The sequence below is a fragment of the Otolemur garnettii genome, unplaced genomic scaffold, assembly GCF_000181295.1.
Source record: "Otolemur garnettii isolate 467f Iridium unplaced genomic scaffold, OtoGar3 scaffold00002, whole genome shotgun sequence".
Lineage (NCBI taxonomy): Eukaryota > Metazoa > Chordata > Mammalia > Primates > Galagidae > Otolemur > Otolemur garnettii.
The window spans coordinates 47,522,226-47,544,214 of NW_003852397.1; the positions used below are offsets into that span (position 1 = coordinate 47,522,226).

Consider the following 21,989-nt stretch of genomic DNA (forward strand, 5'->3'; position numbering starts at 1 on the left):
TCAAAGGAGTAGGGCGCCAGCCCCATATGCTGGACGGGGTGGGTTCAAACCCAGCCCTGGCCAAAAACCGCAAAAAAAGAAAAAGGCATTTGCTGGAAGTCAGAAGCACGAGCCAGACTGCGGCCAATTCCACTTAGATTCACACAATTAAAGGCGGATAACCTCTGCTGTTCTACTGAAAAATCAATTGTGAATATAAAAAGGTAAGCAGTATTAACTCAGATCAGCAAAACAGGGATTAAAATCTACCATGCAGAACACTGCCCACAAAAATGTTTTGCTATTAGAGTTCTTTTTCCATTTAAAACAGGTATAACTATCAGCTTTCATATAGACATTTAGTGAAGCACTGCTGAAGAGGCCCTGTATATAAATCTCATATTGTACACTTTATTGACTCATCAAAAATGAGCTTTCTCCTAAATCTGGCTGGATTTTTATCACACTGTATGTTATTGAGAGATGTTCCATCATGGATAGCAATGAGAAATCTGAGAAAAGCCTCCAAAAAGGAGACAGCTAGAGCCTCTTCGGGCTCCGTACAAAGCTACTGAGATAACAAGGACTCAGAGAGTATTTGGCAAATTCCAGGTGTGAAAAACAACTAAGTTTACCGAATACATGTAGGGTTTATTGACAGAGCAAGTGGCTAAGACTTCTTCCAGGCACCCAGTATCAGTGGCACCCACACGCTTATTTCATTAACGACATATTTCATTAACGACAGGAACCTGGGGTTATACATGTTTCTTTTTACTACTCGGTATATTTCAGCCCTTCACCAGCCACGTCTTTTTGTGGGAGTGGATTTTTGGTGAGCTTCTTTCCCTCTCTTCTGATTTGGGCAGCTGATACTACAGTTGACTAAAGCAGGCTCTGCTGTGGTGCTGCCAGCATTTGAATTATCCCTACCCCCTGAAACAGAAAGACACCACCATTTCTAGGACATCCTCGATAGGGGGACACTTTTTAAAGAAACAGAATAGGCAACTGTAGTCCCAGCTACCCAGGAGGCTGAGGCAAGAGAATCACTTGAGCCCTAGGGTGTGAGGTTGCTATGAGCTATGATGCCACAGCACTATACCGAGGGTGACCAAGTGAGATTCTGTCTCAAAAAATAAAAAAACAGATAATGGGAAAAGTCAGAACTAAGGCAGGAGGAAGTTTAGTCATCTGAAGTCATACCTACACGTTATGGCTCTGACCTGCTGTACCCTCTGCATTCTGAACTGGCGATGATTTAGCCAGCAGAACCACAACCAAACAGCAACTTACAGTGCCAACTCTGCTACACTTACCCCAAACAGAAAAGGTAGTCCCCTCCATATCAATATTAAAAGAGCCATTAAAATGTTCAGCTTCTTAAAATATCTTTTATTAAGCTACTCTTGTCCTGAACACTCCACCCCACAGACCACCATTCATGAGAAGTAATGGCTCTCAGGCCTTCCTATACATTAGAAGCCAGACAGGAAGATGATCCCAGGTCTTCCTACAGACTAATTCAATCCCACCCTCAGGATAAGCAAGTCCTATTTTGAAACTCCTGTAGGTGAGACAATGGGCAGAAAACATAAAAACCATGATGTCTGTAGGAAACCACTATCAGCATTTAAGCAAGTCACCCGAAGGGTCAAATTTAAGCTAATATCTGAATTCATTGATTGATTCATTCAGCAAACATTTATTGGGTATCTAGTATGTGATAGTAGCAATATGAGAAAATACATCGAAAGAAGAATATGAACAATCAACCTCATAGTAAGCAATACCAGCACTGGCTTCATGGGTGTGTAACCTGAGTGTTTGTAGAGGACCCCGCCCTCGGAAGGGCATGTATGGTTTAATGCTGTGCTGTAACCATCTTAAAATTCTGGATAATTCTAAAACAAGGGGCCTCACATTTTTATTTGGCAGTAGGCTCTCTACTAGCCAGGCTTGGAAAATGGCAGTTCAAACCTAAGTAACCACAGTGTGACACATTGTTACACTGTCTCCATCTCCCCTTCCCCCAACAGCATCCTTAATACCAAGGAGTGAACCTTTATTGATAATAGGGGTATTCCAAGGCCTCATCCCTGTACTAAGATTTATCAGTGATTTCCTCTTGTGGTACCCCTGGCTTGACACCATCTTTTCCTCCCCCTCACAATGCTGTTAGATTATGGTGACTGCTGCAGGGGGAGAAAAGGTGTCATAGGAACACATGGAAGGGGTCCTCACACCTGAGTATTAGGAAATGCTTCCTGGGCAAGCCAAAGGACCGCCAGTCTAATTTTAAGGCAAAGACAAACATAAACATTCCCTATATACAAGGTTAAAAGATGTAAGTGGCTTAGAAAAAGTTGGATCACTGCTCTAGTCCTTCAGAGGAGGAAACGAATATATACACGAGGAGGTGGCACATGAGGTGAGCCTTGGAGAATGAAGAGGTAGAGGACACAGGAGCACGGAGCAAGACACCAGGGGAAATGCAAGGAGATAAATAAGAAGGCTAACAGCCACCCACGTTGTCCACACTGAGCACAAGCCTGGCCATAGCTGTATGTCACCTGTGCAGTCGCGCAAGACCCCAAGCCGACAAGAACCTCATGCTTGCTCAGGCTCTACTGATGCTATCTTCAAATTTTTGATAATTTCTGGAGAAAAGAACCTCCTATTTTTATTTTACAATGGCCTCTGCAAATTATGTAACCAGTCCTACATCAGCACTATGTAAAGTGGCTTACACGTCCTAAGTACTATTTCATTTAGTGCCTAAAAATCCACAGCTTCTCACATTCTGGTAATTTTATTGATGAGGAAATAGGCAAGGGGTGGTAAGATACTTGCCAAAAGGCACACAACAGAGAGGTAACGAAGCCAGGGCGCGAACCTGGGATTTTCTGACTGCCAAGCCAGTGTGTTCCATGACAGGGTTGGGCTGGCCTTCCAAGTAAAGACAGGAGCAGGTGGCTGAGTTGGCTACAGTGCAGCGGACATGAATGGGAAGGTTAAATCAGATCAATGCAGCCCCTGAGTGATTACAGATTCTTCCCTATGGCACAAGGGGAAACATGGGGGATACATCATCAGGGTTGAATTTTAGGAAGTCTACTATTGTCGTAGTACATAAAGTGGGACAGACAGAGAGGTGTGAGGAAGACATTTGGAGCTCATCTGTAGTACAATGCTTCAAACATGAGGTAACAGGATTAGTGATAATTATAGCCTCTGTTTATCAAGCGTTTGCTCTGTGCCAGGCACTGTAGTAGACAGTTTACAGGAATTATTTCATTCAATCCCCATCAAGATCCTACAACGCAGATACTGTTTAATATTCCCATGTTATTGATGAAAAAACCCAAGTGAGGGAAATTTTCCACGGTCACAGAAGCAATGAGTGGCAGAGGCATTTAACTCTAGAAACAACGATTTAAATGCCAATAAAAGTCTTGACAATACATCTTTTTAACTGAAAAATAAAACAGGTTCTTCAACACAGGTAAAAAATTAAAAACATAATATTAACATAGGCTAACCATTCTTTTCTTTGGGTTTTGCTACCGTCCAAGGAGAGCAGAGTGAGGACAGTACTGCTAATACCTACATGACACGCCTGGATCCAGCGGAGTTTTGCTTTACATCAGTGCAACTTTTAGAAAAAAAGTAAAACCTCTTTTCCCTGATTTGAAAAAAAAAATAGAAAATTAAAATATTAATGCTATTTTACAGAAGAGCCAGGAGGGTAGAGTTTTAGTAAATTTAGGAATCCATTCTAAAGCAATACAATTTAAATTCTTTGGTTCAGGGCACAAAAACAGAAACAAAGATGAATAGAATGGATTAGAAAATCCAGAAATACAATAACTTTTTAAAACATAGCATGATAACACAAGCTTCCCATAATGAAAGTGTCAGGAAGAATTACTTAATAAACCAAATTAGAATAACTAGATACTAATTTAGAAAAATGATAGACCCACACTTTAAACCAGTGGTTCTCAACCTTCCTAATGCCACAGCCCTTTAACACAGCGTGTGTGGGTCACGACCCACAGGTTGAGAACCACTGCTTTATACTGTACACAAAATAACCTCCACATGGATTAAGGAGTTAAATGCAAAAAAAATAAAAAACTGCATGACAGAATAACCAGCAGGAGAGAATAGAATATTTATCAGATTTGTAAAAAAAAAAAAAAAAGTAACTTCAGCTTTGAAGCAGTGGAATAAACCATGAAGGAAAAGATTGACAGATTTGAATACATAAAAAATGAAAAAACTCCTGTACAATGGAAAAAACAGCAAGACTAAAATAAAAAGGACATTATACTGAAGGCAATACTTGCATTCTATGAGACAAAGAAATATCAATATGTTAAATAATAGTATGTTTGCATAAGTATATAGCATATATATAAAACTAGATGAAGTAAGGCAAACAAAATACGATTTTTACCTTTCTAACTGATTCTACGCCCCTCCTTGGGCTTCAGGGAAATGTCTCCCTGTGCTGCCACAGTTAGATGGAACCCTATGTACTCATTTCTTACTGATCACCTTATAAATGAATACAAACTTCTCAAAATGTAGTGATCTATAGCTCTATAGAGGTTGGATTTAATTTTATTTAAAGAAAAGTACAGTGCTGTGACATTTCATGCACTCCTGAGCTTATGGAGCAAACTTCATACCCACAACACAACCATTAAGGAAATTGTTCTGGACTCAAAAGTTGCGTTGATTTTTTACAATCAGCCCTGACATTCTGAACACCTTATCTTCTGAAAATAACAAAAGCAAACATGACCGAGACGACATTCAGCCCCAAAATTACGAGAGAATGATTTCACAAACTATCACGTGCACTGTTTATTATATAGGGCGAGATATTTTAATCTTTTCTTCGCAAGAGCTTATTCCAAAGGGATGGAGAAAGAGACACTGAAGTAGCTTGAGGGGAAAACGATCGTAAAAGAAAATGGTGTGATTATTTCCTTTGTCAAAGCCTGGCCATGCTCTGTCCCTCTGGTATTTGGCCCCCTTTAATTGAATGAAAATTTGAGAAGGAGAGGGAGATAGAAGAAAGGAGAGGAGAGGAGATATTGGGAAGGGAGGAGAAGGAAGGGATCGGTGAGGTTGCAGGTGGAATGATGTCCCAGGCAGAAAAGGAGCCTCAAAGGCAAACCGAGAGAAGTTTCCTGTGCAGACAAGGCACACGACTTTCTCTGAAGTACAGATGAAGAAAGAGAAACAGAAACATGTTTGAAGTGACGAGAAGGAACAATGCGATCCTTGGAGACTGTCTTATTCAGCTGAGCCTTTCCTAGCCTGGCAGAATCAAGCAGTCCTGACACCTGTGACGCTGTAATTCTATAACCTTTAACAGCGTTTGTTCAGTCAGCGTTTCATGTGCCGCTTCCCAGCTAGGAAAGGAAAAATGAGCAAAGGGGCCACCAGGGGGCAGCTTTGGTACTGGCAAAGAAACTTCAAAGATATGGGGAAAAAAATCATTTTTCCTTCCCGCACATGGTCCATTCTTTGTTTTGTGACAATAAATACTGCATTGAGTCCAGAACAATTTCCTTAATGGTTGTGTTGTGGGTATGAAGTTTGCTCCATAAGCTCAGGTGTGCATGAAATGTCACAGCACTGTACTTTTCTTTAAATAAAATTAAATCCAACCTCTAGCCACCGTCCTAGCAGACCCGGTTGAGAGTCGATCTCAGTCATTATTACAGTTCACACAGCCCCAAGGCGCCCTGTAAAGGTAATGAGCGGTCTAAATTAATGCCAATTTTCAGGGCCTTGGTCCATCCTTGTCACTACTTATGATCTGACCCAATATGATTTCTTGGTACACTGTGACTGTGATGTGTGTGACTTACCTGTAGAAATATGGGCAGAAGTTCCCATGTCTGAAATACACACACACACACTCAGGCCTAGACATCTCCCTAGGGCACCCAAGGCAGGGAGACTGAGTGTGATTTACACCTGTCGAATCACTCCTGCACTCCTCCTTTGGCTTGAGTAAATTTTTCCTCTCACCCCTGTGTTTACCTCTCTGCCTCCGGTATGGTCTCATATAGGCCAATTTAGGCTCTCACAAAATCTAGGAAGATAGATATCTTCAGTCACACAACCTTCAGGAAAGGCACATAGCCCAGGAGGCCTGTTTAATGCTCGGAATGGAAAAGGAGAACCACAAGAACATAAATACACTCACGTCCATATGTCTTAATTGTGCTGCTGCATTTGCTAAAACATTATAGCCCTTAAATCACGTGGTTTATAGATCTGATAGCCTGAGGCAGTGAGTTTTCCTTTTCTGGTAGATAGCACAGAACTCTAGCGTCCCTCAAAGTTGCTGATGGGCCAGGGATGACCACCCTGCCCTGGAGGAGCAAGGATAAAGAAGGGATGCACTCTCATCTCAAGGAGGTCCCAGCAATACCCACACAGACACAGGCGATCAAGGATACATGGATTTAGGTAAGAATTGCAAATTAGATGCCTGAGGGCCAGATCCCACTGAGGAGTGTATGTTACAAGTTTTTCAATCATTTACCAATATTGAAAACATCAAAAACAAAGGACAGTTCACATAAGCACCTGCATATTCAGCTTCTCTTAAATAAGAAGCCGCCCAGGCAAGGCAGACCTGAATTCCCCTGCAGCATTCATTAGGGGCTCAGAGGCTGCTCCCCTTATCTGGGGCCAGTGCTTTCCAGTTTACCCTGGTCCCCACCACTCTGTTGTGTTATGCCCAGTCTACTTCTCTCATTTCTGCTACTTGCTAACTTCTATAGGTATTTGGATTTGCATTCCCTGACCAAGTAAATTAAATAAGATTATACTTAGAAACACAGTGGTTAAATGGTTCACAAGCATTGATTAAGCTTTTGCCCTTCCTCAACACTTACCTTAACATATTAGGAAATTAAGAATTATTTTTGTTGGCCCTTATGTGAGCAGAGACTAAAGAAATTGGGCAGATTCAACAGATAACCATGGCTCACACGTGAATGTTATCCTCACACGTGAGGATTAGTTGTACTCTACACAGAGTGGAGTACACGCGTGCCTTGGGCATGTGTTCAGAATCACAGACCCAACTACAATAAGGTGTTTGTGAAATGCAAGTTTACCTGCATACTCTGGCCTCATTTTCCAGGACTGTCATCAAGGGTGTCTGATGGATTAGTCTGTCACAAGTGAACAAGTGTTTGCTGCTATGAGTGAGCTGTGGGAGCTGGAAAACCCTTTTTAAAGGCTGGTCTTATCCTGATCTTGGGTCCATGAGTTCAGCCTCAGCCTGCAGACATACCAGCTTCATTGTGCCATATTTTAATTTTCCCTAGGTAGGCGATATTCAGAACTTCTTCTCCAGTAAATTAGAACAGTCCAACAGCATTAAGAGAGGACATTGTTAAACTCCGAAAAAAAAAAAGAAAACAAATTTTTTTTTTTTTTACAAGGACATCTGTACTAGTCTGACTTTCCCGGGGAGTTCGAGTTATTATCTGTGAAAAATTCCTCTTTGTGAGTCTGAAAATGTTTCAAGATCAAAAACAGGATAAGTGAGTAAACAAGTAATTAATAACAACACTTCAAAATTTTATTTTGTCTACGTATTGAAATGTGTTATTGAATACGAAGGAAAACTGTGAACTTCCTTATTATATGTGCATATCCAACGAGAATATTGTTGGACCCTTTTGTTGGTTGAAATTTGATAAATCTAATGGAGTATGGTTATTTGGAAAGATGACTAAATTAACTTAAGAAGAGAGATAAACATGAAGGTGATAAAACATTCGGGTACCCCCTGCCCCTCAGCCACAGGAACACTCCAGCTTCTTCAGCTGATTTCTGAAGAAGGACATACTCACACTCTAAGTCCCTAAGTGGCTCTTTGCCCCTTAATTGCAGAATGACAGGAGAACAAAGCTAATTACAACTAGAATGTCTGACAAATTGTATGTAATTATATCTCTACCTGAGAGAATACTGTCTTAAAAGAACATTTTATCCCAGGTCTGAATCACTGGGGAAAAGAACATACAGTATCTACAAAATATTGGAAATTCATTAGCTAAGCATTTTTGAAATCTTCTTCCCCCCCTATAGACCGGGGTGGGGGGGCTCTCAAGCCACATTTAGAAAGACTTCCTATAACAGGCACTTCTCCATTAGACTCCCTTTAAATAAAAATTTTAAGGAAAGTACAGCTTAAAAATGAGTGATATCTACTAGGAAACAGGAAAAATCTATTTCCTGTTACTAATTATATTATAAATTCTGTAGGAGATGGTGCAAAATGAATCTAAAGATTTAAAAAAAAAATCCTGCTGCACCTTTAAAGAAACAGGTATTTTAAATTCATAACTCAAAAATGAGTGATCGGATATACTAATGTCATGGATGGTGATCAAAAGAAAATCAGAATTCAAATTCTCAAAAATAGAAGCTCCCGATATTTTTATGAGCTCATGCACACTCCCCCTCCTAAAAAGCCAGAAGATGTTTTATACAAAACTGTTGTCAGAGGGGCTATAAATGAGTCCAGATGGTTGATATGAAAAAGAACATTCAGGAAATCAGTGAGGCAAAGCAAGGGACCCTGAGACCCGGCCTCAAATCTCAAGGAGCAGCCTGGTTTGGTTGTGTTCACTGTGATGCTTCCACAGGAGCACAGCAGCCCACCCACATCAGCCAGTCTCATCGGGATGTTACTCAGACACCTGTCAGCGAGAATACTAAATACTTTCTAAACATATCTGGGATATCATATCAAGTCATACCACCAGATGAGCAATAATACAGGAAAAAAAAAAAAACAACAAATACATTCTAACAGATTCATTCCTCCTCTGCTACTGAAGAGAAAGTTATAAATAACTTTAGTCACAAATCTGCAGGTCAGCAAATTTTAAAAAGCTGAAATGCCCGTGCGTGAATACAGAAAGACAGCTTGATAATTACTTTTAAGAATGTAAATGTGGCATAATGTAAAATTATTTATGAACTATGGAGAAAAGAAGAAATCGACATCAGAACATTTAGGAATGAGTGAGCCAAACGCGCCAGTGACATTTCCAATTCCATGGCCTGGGTCTTGTGTTTCCTCATTTCTCTTTGCCTTCTATTCCTGGCCTTCCTGTTCTCAATATCTGATCACTGTGGAGCAGCGTCAGAAGAAACAAACACACATGAACTGACTTCAGGCAGCTGCTTAAGAAAGCAAAGTGTAATTCTGCACAAGGCTGGAAGCTTTCAGGGAAAGCCAGGAAGCCTGTTGAAGCTCTCACTATGACCACCAGAAAAAATGCTTCTAAATTTAAAGCGAGTGCAGGTACTGTGAATATTTTAGCAAGGAGAGAGAGAGGAGGGGAAGAGAGAGAGATGGGAAGAGTTGACAATTTATATGCCATATCTGGAAACATGTCATGAGAGAAAATGGTCTGCAAACTAAGGAATTCAATATTGAATAATCATAGTCTCCAAAGAGTGGTACGAAAGTATTAAAACATCTCTTAATATTTAAAAATTTAAAAATCACCCTTCTAAATTTACCATGTGCATTTTTGAATGTGCATTGTATATTTATAAAGTAATGCTCCTAGCTGCTTTAAAAACAAAGAAAACCTCACATACTGTATTGAGGTGAATGTTTCATTTTTAAAAACCTGTTAGAAGTACACAGTTAAAACCTGGATAATCCTTTGTCTAGATAAGCACTCAAGGTAATCTATGGTTGTAGAGTGTCAGTTAACTCTATTTTTTATTATTTTATTATCTTTATATACTTTATTAGAGTGGTGTTATTTTCACAGAAGCAATATATATTCATTGTACAAAACTAATAAATTGTATAAAAAAGAAAAGAAAACCACCTTTAATTATGTGTCCCTTATCTAAGTCTATACACAGCATTTTATATGTATCTAAGCTTCTGCATGTAGAAACATAATTTTTCAAAATTGGTATCATACTATAGTGGCCATTTTTAAGATTTAATAATAAATAGGCTATTCTGGAATAGAAATTTTCATTGTCTGCACACTATAAATTTGTAAATAAGTTACATACATAAAATTTAGCCAAATTCCTTATATTTGAATATTTAACATATTCTGAAATTGTTGCCATTTTACATAATGACTGTGAAATTCTGAGTCGTTTTTCTCTCCCCATAATTCTATAACTATTTCTAAAGCCTACATTTTTTTAGAAGTAGACTTGCTGGAAGAAAATGTATGCAAAATTCAGATATAAGAGCACTTTCTAAGGTGCTCTTCAGAAAAAGGTAAATTTATGTGCCTGTAAGCAGCTTTAGGAGTCCTCCGATACACTCACCATCACTAGGCATCAACTTTAAAAGCAACAGTGATTATTCCAATTTGATTGGTGAAAGGTGTTCATTACCTGGTTTCTAACATGTTTCCAAATGTGTTTGGAACTGTGGGGGAACTGTGAATACTCCACAGAGGGGTCTTAACACTGGAAGTCACAATAGACTAGTCCAGAAAAGAGCCTTAGCATCAGACATGGGAGGCTTTAGATGCCAAATAGACAAGAATAGATTTTTATCCTACAGGCCAGTGGTTCTTCAGGGGAAAGGTTCTACATACAAGAGAATATTTTGGAAATGTGGGCAGTTTTCATGTCTTGAGGAGGTTACTACTGGCAGTAGGTGGCGACCAGAGGTGCCCACCACCTGCAATAGCAAAGCAGTTCCGAGCAGTGAAAGTTGGTCCTATGTCTTGCACACATTTCAAATGTCCTAGTGGAAATGTTTTTGGGGTAAAAAGCCTGCCTGTGGGTACTTAAGCCCATAACCTAACTCTGTTTTACATAACAATGCCAAATGCTGGGAGCCCAATTTTAATAAACATTAAGTTAAGTTTTCTACTACCATAAAGCTGGGGAAAATATTTTCTTTAGAGTATTACCCAAAGTTGTACACTTCTTCACTACTTTTGAAAATTGTATCACTCATATCTCACCGTTCCTATTGTCTCAGTTACCGACATCACCGCCTTCCAATAGTCTGCAGTCTGAGCAAGAATCTTAACACTTCTTCTTGTCTTCTGATATTATAATGCCCAGGAATTTATATAATGAAGCATGTGTTTTTATTATAAACTATTTTCTCCTTCACATTACATGTTAAGGCCTTTTGTTGCCTTTTACAAGTTTGTGTGTACAGGATAGGTCCTATTTTTCTATTGGTTTCATTTTGAGAGAGTAAAGGATACACTACTCACCTGAGTATTCTAATATGATATTTATTATAAATAGTGATCATTGGGTCCGACAGGGTAGAAATTTGCTACTATAGAGAATGCAAAGCAATTTGCATCTTTCAACAGAATAGTGGCAGGATGAGGCAGAGTTGGTGGCATGAAGCTGCAGAGCGCCAAGAAAATCAACTGGAAGAGGAGAAGGCGGGAGGCAAAGGGACCATGGAAAAGGCAAGTATAATCTGGGCAGGAAGATCTGGGATGCCATGATGGCTGAAATAATCCAACAGGCGAGCATTTTACAAAGAACTTCTCTACAAGGGAAGTCCCTGGAACCCAGGGGTTGAGCAGAATGTTGCTAAGTGAGTATCACCATGTTGTTAGGCCACAGAGCGATGGTGTCCTCAAAAGCAGTCCCATATATTACCAAATAATCCCTCTCCCTCTTCTGCCACTGAAGGAAGAATTATGACAACATTGATTCTGAAATCTGATAGTTCAACTTGACACTAGTCTGAATCAGAGGGGCAAAGCCTTATTGGGTTTATTTATTGGTTGGCAATTTTCTATCCAACATAAACCCCGAAAAAAATTTCTAGTGTGCTTCAAGTATACTCCAGGTTATAAATCATATAGCACTCTCATACTACAGTAAGTATAAAACCACACAGATATACATGTATATGCCTCCCTCCCCCACTTGCCAATTCACACATATACCCCCCACCCCACCCACACACATGGAGTCACAGCAAACTAAGAACTCCAGGACCAATTATAGTTTGTCTGCAGCATACATGTTTACTAATCAGAAGCAAACATAATGATTAAAGTTGTATGATACTAGATCAAGCAAGGGGGAACCACAGTTTTAAATGGCCAAAAATAATTTCCAAAATGAAGGGATAGAGGGCCATGGATATTAACCATTAAGAGAATCAATGTTTGTAAATATTGGGGACAAAAGAAAATATCCCAATTTATGTTCAATTTTCAGTTAAAATGAAAAGAATATTATATTCTGTATTATCTGAATTTAGCTTATATACATATATACATCCATCTCTAATTTCAAATTTTCTGAGAATAAAAAGTAGGTCAAAAATGTCCCCCCAAATAATGAGACTGCCCGGTTATCATGATCCCTGTCTAGGCAACAGAATTGAGTCAGTATACAAATATCACCTTCTTGGTGGCTTTTCTCAATAGTCAAAAAAGGATGTCTAGGATAAGGAGAAAAATATCAACCATATCTTTCTCAACCTGAAATAGTTCCTCTCCCTACCCAACCAAAAAAGGTCAATTAAATTCTATCAGTGAAAAATGTTCCTCCAAACCTCATCATTGTCCAGCTCCTGCTTCTTTTTATGGGTTACTTACCATCTGGAATGCATTCCTGAGCACTTTGCTATTTGTGTCGTGTGACAAAAATACAACACAGACCCAAAGGTCTACGTTCACTGCCTGAAATGGGTGATGAAAGACTTGTCTGGGCAAGGGCACAGATGACACCATTCATCTTTCCTCATCTTTGCTCCCTGATTTCTGATTTGATAAGAGGGAGACTATTTATACACTGATCCTACCTAGACCATGTACATTTATTGAATAAACCTAAAATGACTTGAGGTTAAAAGGACCAGGGGCCAGATGAGGCTATCAATGGCCTTAGCTTAGAGGCCATGCTCTGCTCTCATCATCTTAGTTAGATTTTGGCAAAAATTCTGAGCTCTTTGGCATGCATGACAAGGCCCCATGACCCTCTCCATGACTTACTCTCACCTCACCTCCCACCACTGCCCCTATGCATCACCCGGTACTTCCAGTCACACCCTCCCCTCTTCAGCCTCTGGTTTTCATGTTGTGATTCTTTCTCGAATCTACTTCTTTGCAACAGTCCTCTGGCCAGCAGCTCCTTACTGTTCAAAACCTGGCTCCAGTATCACACATTGCTGGCTCCCTTGACTCCTGACTCCTTGTCTCCAGGGGTGTGAGCCTCCTGAGGGCAGGGACCAAGTCCTTGTGCTGCTTGTACCTCCAGTGCACAGTGAGTACTCAGTAAATGTTGGTTGCTTGCCTGATTGGGAAACTATTTCTGTCTTCGAAAGGGCAAGGAGATGATCTATGGACCATGAAAGCTATTAAAAGAACCATTGTTTCCTCAAGGACAGTAGAGTAGGCTTTACAAGTCAGATCTAAGGGTCTAAGTCAGCTGCACTTATCTTGAGAAGGAAGATGCCAAGGGTAGGGAGATTGCCTAGCTTTGATTGTACTGACCGTTGAGAACTTGCACTCTACATGTCCCTGCCATAGAATCCCCAGGGGAACCACTTGGGTTCATGTTCAATATTATATTATATTCATATAGTGGGGGAATGGGATAAAGCCATGTGACTCATGAGACTCCATAGTCCTTGGAAATCTGGATGGCCCTCAGGATTATAACCAGCAGGGCTGTGCTAGGTGAGGTGTAACCAACACACAAGCAGTCCCTGGAGGTTGGAGCTTCTCACTCTGGATGTCAGCCCTCAACAGCTGTGTGTGAAGACACTTCTAAGGACATTTTATTCTAAGATCAGCTGAAACCCATTGGTAACATCTGTTTTCTCTTTTATCATGGAAGCCCCTTGGGTTTAAGATGCAGAGTCTTGGTTGGTAAAGAAGACAGGAGGTCTCACATTCACCAAGGATATCAGACTTTTAACATTATTTCCAATTAGGTGACATCAGTCACAGAAATGCAGAAACAGAGTTGAAAGAAGTTGCCACTCATCATACAACTTTAATCTTGTGTCCAATAACCAGATGGCACTTTCTGAAGTGCACTGTCAATCAGAACTTCTAATAAATTCTATAATTATCTTGCAAACAGCACGACTGTTTGAAATTTGTGTGCATGTGTAAAGTGTGTTACCTTGTTAAATGTAAACAATGTTTCCAACTTTTGGCATGTCATTACTTTTTAGTGTACTGGGAACCACCTCTTTAGATCTTCAAGAGGTGCTAAGAAGTACAGAAATTTTATAGAATCAACAGACACATTGAATGCATTTCATCAAAAAGAAAAATACAACTTACTTATTCCTTACCAAATTAAGTTTTGCCCAGAACTCAGGTCCTTCTTCCATCTCTCTGAGGCTTGGTGGAATGTACCAAAAGCAAATATTGGCATATTCAGGCTAAGGATTAAAAAAAGTTGAAAGTGGTTTTGTTAACCCAAGGTTTTTCTTAGAAGACAATTAAACAAATACATCTTAAACTCTTGGCTAGTTTCTTTGACCGTTATCTTGTGTCTATAACTTTGTTAACACATCAGAATAGACACAGAGCAGACATCCATTCTACCATACTTCTGATAATAGCCTGCTGGAAAGTTTTCTTCTCCATTGTATACACCTAGAGGGCACTCTTCCCTCTAGATCAAGAATGAGTAAACGTCAGGAAAAAACATAATAAACGTTGAAGCTGACTTGATGCGGCTCTATCTGTCAGTTAGCTCTTGCCGCCCATATGCTTACAGATGCCCTGGTTCCTTCCTCTTCAACCCTGATTCTTAAGTTATTTCTTACACCACCATCTGCTTCCAATGATCTTTTCTCTGTTAAGGCAACCAAAGTTGACTGCTATTACCAACTACACCAGACAAATGCAAAATGGCTAGTTACCTGGGAGCTGACAGCAGCATGGTGTACGATCAGCCAGCACTGCTATGATCCTAGCCATACTGCTCTGGGGGGTGGGGGGGTGGGATGGGGTGGGGGGAGGAGGAAAAGCACCACCTTAGCTTCTGGCTCTCAAACATCAGTGGAAATGTGAATCAGCTACAGGGCCTGTTCCAAATGTAGATTCTCAGTCCCTGCATTCAGAATGCCCAGAGAGTCTCATGAAGTCCATCCTAGAAATGTCTAAAGAATTGGCATTTTATAAAGTATATCAGAGGATTCTAAAGTGGGTCGTACATGGTCTATGTTTGAAAAACTCTGGTCTAAACTAAGTGGCCACAGCCATGTCATCTTCCCCACTAATTTGTTTTTCTCTCTGCACAAATCAAACATGAGATAATGTTATATCCACCAGGCTTTAGTCTAACCTTTGTCACACAGGCAAAGTTTTGTCCTCACTAGACAAAAACATAGGAAAGGTCAGGCCAAAGGCCATCACGAGACTTGTACTCAATGACCCGGTGATCTGAGATAATATTTTGGGGGTTCACCAATCAGACACATGGAATGGTATTCAGGAAAAACTGAGTCACACCTGCCTTCCTTGTTTGATGCTTAGTACTGATGGAATTTGAAATGCCTTTTATTTTCTACCACAAACACAGTTTGTGGGCAATTACCAATGATATTATAGTCCTCAATAACCATCAGAATTATGCTCCAGAGTCAGTATAAAGTTTTAAACTCTTTCAGTAAGAGGAAAGAGCTATCATCCGATATCTTAAAATCAAGATTTGTACTATATAGACTTCTGATGTTAATGGCTTTTAAATCACAAGTGAATGCCCAGAAACATTCCCAGCTCAATGAGATAAGTTCTCGATATGATCATCCTTTTGTCTTTGAAATTTTGAACATTCTTATTGGATTTGACAAGAAAAGAGCTACAAATCTTCAAAACAGAGTAGTTAAGAATGAAGTACTATGTAATTCAACTCAATTTCCACAAACATTTATCATGAGACTATGATTGCATTTACTAATCTATACAATTCATACTTGGATCTCTGATTTATAATTGTTTGCTTTGTCTAGGATAGAACAAACTGGTCTCACAAATTCTTAGAGCCTATAATGTGATTTTCTTTTCAAAAAAAGTAACGAAGACTGACTAGAAAGTAGGAGAAAATGGAGTAATTATCCATCACTAGATGGATAATTTGTGTCTTTTTATCAAAGATGATTTTTTCCCAGATACCGTTTATGACAATTATCAATTTAGCATCTCTCAGCTCCAAAAGCACCCTTGCCGGGAGTCCCGCAATAATGGAGGTGGACTCTGCAGATCTTTCTCCCTTGTCATCTGGTCCAGTCTTAAGGTGTCTGCAGAGGGTGCTGGAGGGACCCTGGAGAAGGAAGGGGTCATGCTTGCTCATTTGTGTGCTCACCTCATGGGTGTCCTACAGAACCTTTGGCTATTATCAGAAGCACAAGTGTCACATGCCAAGTGGCCCCCTGGCAGCTTCCCCTAGCACAGCCCGCTCAGGTGGCATCACAGCAGTCTCCCCGCAGGTGGGGGTCCACACATGACTTGTCCTGGCATACTCCTCTCAGGTGGTGTCATAGGGGAGTGACACCAGCTGGCACCTTGCTTTGGGTGACTTCTCGGGCAGCCCTTGAGTGTAGCTTGCAGCTGTCTCCAAGGCGTGGCCCCGCCCTGTGGGTGCTCTCCTCAGCACTCCAGAGGGTGGGCTTCTAGTGAGTCCCACCACTGTGACACCTCCATGAATTTCTCTGCCATCTTGTGAGCCAAGGTCATTCTCCAAAGTGGTGGGGATCTCAGCCCCGGGAAGGGGTAGCCTTTCCTTGGGTGCTCTATCTCAGTTGGAGAAGTGGTGGCTGCTCTCTGTATCTGCTAGTCCTGTGTATTTTGGGGTTTCTCTTTCTCTCCTATGAGGCAATCCCACATGACTCCAAATCCCTGTTATATTATACATTTTCACTTTAAATTATTATGTAGCTTTTGTTTCTAAACGGACCCAAATACATCATCAAATCCATTACTCCTTTTCATTTGCACAAGAACATTATAAAACACTTTATAAGAACTTTATCTGCTCTAATAATCAGAGTCTCTATATTCTACAAGGTAGAACCTACAACTTTTAAATTTTTTTCCTTTAATAAGTTTCTATTTAGATATTTTAATAGTGATGTGTCTGGGATTCCTTTTGCCCAAAGACTGTGTATTAGAACAGAATGGTTTTAGTATTATAACATTTGAAAACTTGTAAAGCCCTGTCAACATTTCATTTCATTGGAGGACATTTGATGCTCCATTTTGTGAAGTACCTTAATTTTAGTGATTTCAAAATTATTGAGTTAAAAAAACATGTCCTTGAATGTTCATAAAAAAATACTTGAGTTTTTCTGTCTCTGCATCTTTTACATAAAGACATTTTTTAAGAGGCTTCAGAGTACTAACAAGCATTTTTCAAAGAGCCATTCATATGTCGCCTAATTTTAATTCCCCACATCTATGAAAGCCTGACCTCTTGGGTGCCTCATGAACACAGTTATTCTACGTTGTCTATAAACCATAACATTGGGAAGTCATAAAACGGAATCCTAATGTCTAGTGAAGGGTGTACAAATTTTGTAGCAGCAAGTTCATTGTCATTATCTTTAATTTCATGAAGAAAGGGAAACATGTCAGTAATGAAAAGACGGATACATTCTCCCCTGGTTTTCAAATAAAAAGAAGAAATATTCTAAGGTGCTTTGATGTCAACTTCAGGAAGAATTACTGAGCAAATGATGTGAGACCACTTGGGGAAAAAATGAGTGGTCACTCAGAGGTGGCAGCTCACATCCTCGAACACTAAGTCATCTCAAAAGAAATTCATCTCCTTTGCTTACAATGTCATTACATAAGAATAATAGAAATAAAAACCAGTGCTACCACCATAGATTTTAATAAGCATAAATGCAGAATCTAGCATATAGACTTAAATAATCCATCATGCAAATATGGAATAGGAGAAAATACGTCATGGTGAATTTTAATTGACTTCAAACTTAGAGGTTTTCAATGTAAAATTAAGCTATAGAAAATTTTCAAGGGCAGCACCGGATGGCACAAAAATTCTGGATTTTGGAGTCACAAAGTTGTGAGTTCAAAATTTGAATTCCCGCTTCATCAGATCTTTGGATAAAAGTCAAACTTTCTAAGATCTTGCTTCTTAAACTACAAAATGGAGATGATATTGTGGGCTCCACAAGGTTGGTTTGATGAGTAATGAGATAATTTATTTCAAATATTTAATACATTCCTGGCACACAGCAAGCACTCTATTAAAGTTAGTGACTATTATTTGGAAATATAGTGGTAGAAAGAGATATCCTTTTCAAATGAATGAATAGACCCATTAAAATCCATACTAAAGAGACTCATCACTGTGTTAATTTGGGGACACTATATTTGAGAGGGAACATTAAAAAGTTATGGACTGTCCTACATATATTGCCCTAGGCATTGGGATAAGAAAATGTCTTAAACTACATACTTGCCTCCGACAACTCAGAGACTAGTTAGTAATAAAGCTAGATGCAGCCAGTTAACCACGATGGAAAGAGAATTACAAAAGAAGAAATTTCTTATATCCAAAAAATATCTTGAGCAAAATGAATGCTTCTATACTGCACATGTAGAAGCCAGTGTTTCCTGCACACATTGCTACCAGCCCTCCATATCCATAGGTTCCACATGGGCAGGTTTAACCACCGAAAAAGTTGGGGGCTGGGGAGAATGGCTATTTCCGTACTTAACATGTAAAACTTCTTTTCTTGTCATTATTCCCTTAACAATGATACATTATAACAGCTATTTACATAGCGTTTACATTTTATTAGTTATCATAATAATCTAGCTAACTAAAAGTGTAGGGAAAGGGCTGGATGTGGAGGCTCACACCTGTAATCCCAGCACATGGGAGGCTGAGGCCGGTGGATTGCCTGAGCTCACAGGTTCGAAACTAGCATGAGCCAGATGGAGACCTCATCTCTAAAAACAGCCAGGCATTGTGGCGGGCACCTATAGTGCCAGCTACTTGGGAGGCTGAAGCAAGAGAATTACTTAAACCCAGGAGTTTGAGGTTGCTGTGAGCTATGACATTACAGCACTCTACCAAGGGTGACAAAGTGAGACTCTGTCTCAAAAACAAATAAATGAATAAAAGTATAGGGAAGGATGTACATAGGATATATGCAAATACTATGCCATCTTATCTCAGAGATTTTCTTTTAAAAAATCCCATGAAATGATGTAGTACGTGTATTTGCATCTGTGCTCCTGTATATTCCAAATCATCTCTAGATTACTTATAATACCGAGTGCAACGTAAATACTATGTAAATACTTGTTATATTGATTTTTAAATTTGCATTATTTTCATCATCATATAGTTATTTATTGTTTTAAAAATATTTTTGATCCACAGTTGGTTGTACCTGTAGAATCAGAATGCAGATAAGGAGGGCTGACTATATTTGCAATAAATACAGGACAAGGCGTACTGAAGACTGGGAAGTTGGAGGTGGAGATGAGTGTCATTTTATGAAGGAACCCCTCACATGCCCTGTTGGGGAGTTTGGGCTTGATCACAGAAGTGATGTGGAGTCCCTAGAAACCTTTAGGGAGTGGATTTATTTCAGAAAGGCTACTCCAGCAGCACTGGAGGCTAGGCTGGAGGGCTCTGAGATCAGAGGTGGGAGACAAGGTGAAAGGCAGTGCTAGGCTGAGGGCTGACAGCTAGGACCCTGAGCGAAGACAGTGGCTTTGGGTGTGCAGAAGGCTAAGCACCCAGTTTAGGGGAAAGAAAAGGGAGATAGTCAAGACAGCATCAAGATTTTTCTTGGGTAGGATCACAGCTCTAAGGACACAAAGAAGAGTGTAGAAGGCCGAGAAGGAAAGTGGCTACATCTCAGCTTTAGACATGTTGAGTTTGAAGTGTCTAAGAGTCTAGGTGATAATTTCATAAGACACAGCAAAGATTAAGAATATATATATATTCTAAATATAATATATATATATAATTATATATATATATATTTTTTTTTTAGAGACAGAGTCTCACTTTGCCCTTGGTAGAGTGCCATGGAGTCACAGCTCACAGCAACCTCCAACTCCTGGGCTTAGGCGATTCTCTTGCCTCAGCCTCCCAAGTAGCTGGGACTATAGGCACCTGCCACAATGCCCTTTTTGGTTGCAGTTTGGCCGGGGCTGGGTTTGAACCCACCACCCTCGGTATATGAGGCCGGCGCCCTACTCAGTGAGCCACAGGCGCCGCCCGACTAAGACATATGTTAAGGCTACTGAAAGGAAAGCTGAGGATGTGGAGAAAATGCTTCAGGGAGCGTATGTGGAGAGAATAAAGGGCCAACGATGTAAGTGTCAGGAGACATTTCAGGAGTACCCAGATGAATAGAGCATCATAGACTTTCCCTTCACATGGAAAGAAGAAAAACTTAGAAAGGAAATCAAAGGATCACCCCTCACCAAGACAGAGACATTTGTAAGAGCAATGGAGTGGACAGCAGTGTAAAATGATGCAGAAGTTCAACAAGATGAAGATTAAACACTGTGCATTGGATTGAGCAATTAGGAGGTCATTGTTATCTAATAAAACTGTTTAACAAGGTAACAGTGTAAGATAAATCACAATGTGGTTGATACACGTTAATAGTAAGGTTCAATAACTATTAGGACATGTGTAATCAGAGTTAGCTGGAAGAGGAATGAACTAGTGAATTACCCACAAAAGGAAGTGTTCCAGCAGAGATTGACCACCTGTTACAGGTGCTGTCAGGAGCGGTTTCCTGCATTGAGCAGGAGGTTGACTACAGGTCCCTGAAAATCTTTTAGAAGTCTAAAAGTTTATGAAACACAAATAACTCTTCCTAATGTGGGAATCAAGACAAGAAAAACAAAATTATTGAATCATTAGGAATCTCCCGAGAGATCAAAATAAAATATGGGAATGACATTATAAGAATGAATATACCTCTAAGGAAAACACCTATTAGATCTTAGATCCAACACAGAAAAATAGAGATATGATTGTCAGGGGTCTATGAATAATGCAGAATTCATTTGAAATGATAACTTTCAATCATCTTCATGAAAATAGACACTATTTTTGCTCTTTTCAAGAAAGGGTATTCAAGTACTGAGTACTCTTTTGTTATGTTCATTTACTGTCTTCCGTGTTCCACTTAACATTTCCATCATTATCTGCTAAACAACAGTGAAACTCTGTTTTTCCCTCTCATATGTGTATATGATATATATGCTGATATATATACACATTTATATATAGACTAATCAATGTGATATTTACATGTGAAATTCAAGGTCTAAATCTACTCTATTTCTTGTGACAAAATAAAAAGAAAAGAGGCAAATCAAGATGACATACACAAATCCTTATAGTAGGAATTCTAGAAGAACATTTAGGAAGCACCTTCCCTGCTCCTGGGCCAGCTGACTTTCACAGGTGAAATACCCCGGGGCAGAGACTGCCTAGTGATTAAAGCCCACCTTAGCTCTCATTACAAGGACCTGAATGTTTGCAGCTCCCTAAAGGTGATGGCAAGAGGTTCTGCCTTCAGTCTCCTAAGCCTACAGGAAGAATATGTAAACAACTTTCTAATCAGTTCACCATTTTTTTTCTCATCACTTTTTCTCTCAATTCTATCCAAAGACTGTGCAGTTCCAAGGTGTGCAGGACTTTCCATAAGCACCACACCTCCAACTGTGAGAGAAAAGAAGGTAACTCAGATTTGAGAAAATAGAGAATTCCAGCTCAAGACAATGTAAAAAGTGACTCAAACCCCCATCCGGCTCTTGTGTAACTACTGTTTCCTCCTCTGTATGCTTAGCTATGCACTTCTAAAAATTATAGGTGATTTCTTAGATAGTTACAATACCATGATCATGCCGAAAAAATGGTCAGTAATTCCTTGACCTCATCTAATAACCAGTTTATAGTCAAAATTCCATTTCAAAAATTGCTTTTTACAGTTGGCTGTTTCAAAT

The 21,989-nt window shown here is 39.7% G+C and overlaps 1 protein-coding gene across 1 annotated transcript in view; it reads right to left on the minus strand.

Annotated features, from left to right (window-relative positions):
- The window catches only part of GADL1 (glutamate decarboxylase like 1), a 137,828-nt gene that overhangs the window by 36,252 nt on the left and 79,587 nt on the right, over positions 1-21,989 (minus strand). Inside the window, exon 14 of the mRNA XM_012805656.2 lies at positions 14,321-14,410. Within this exon, the coding sequence (XP_012661110.2) occupies positions 14,321-14,410 (90 nt within the window). The remainder of the gene's footprint in view (positions 1-14,320; positions 14,411-21,989) is intronic.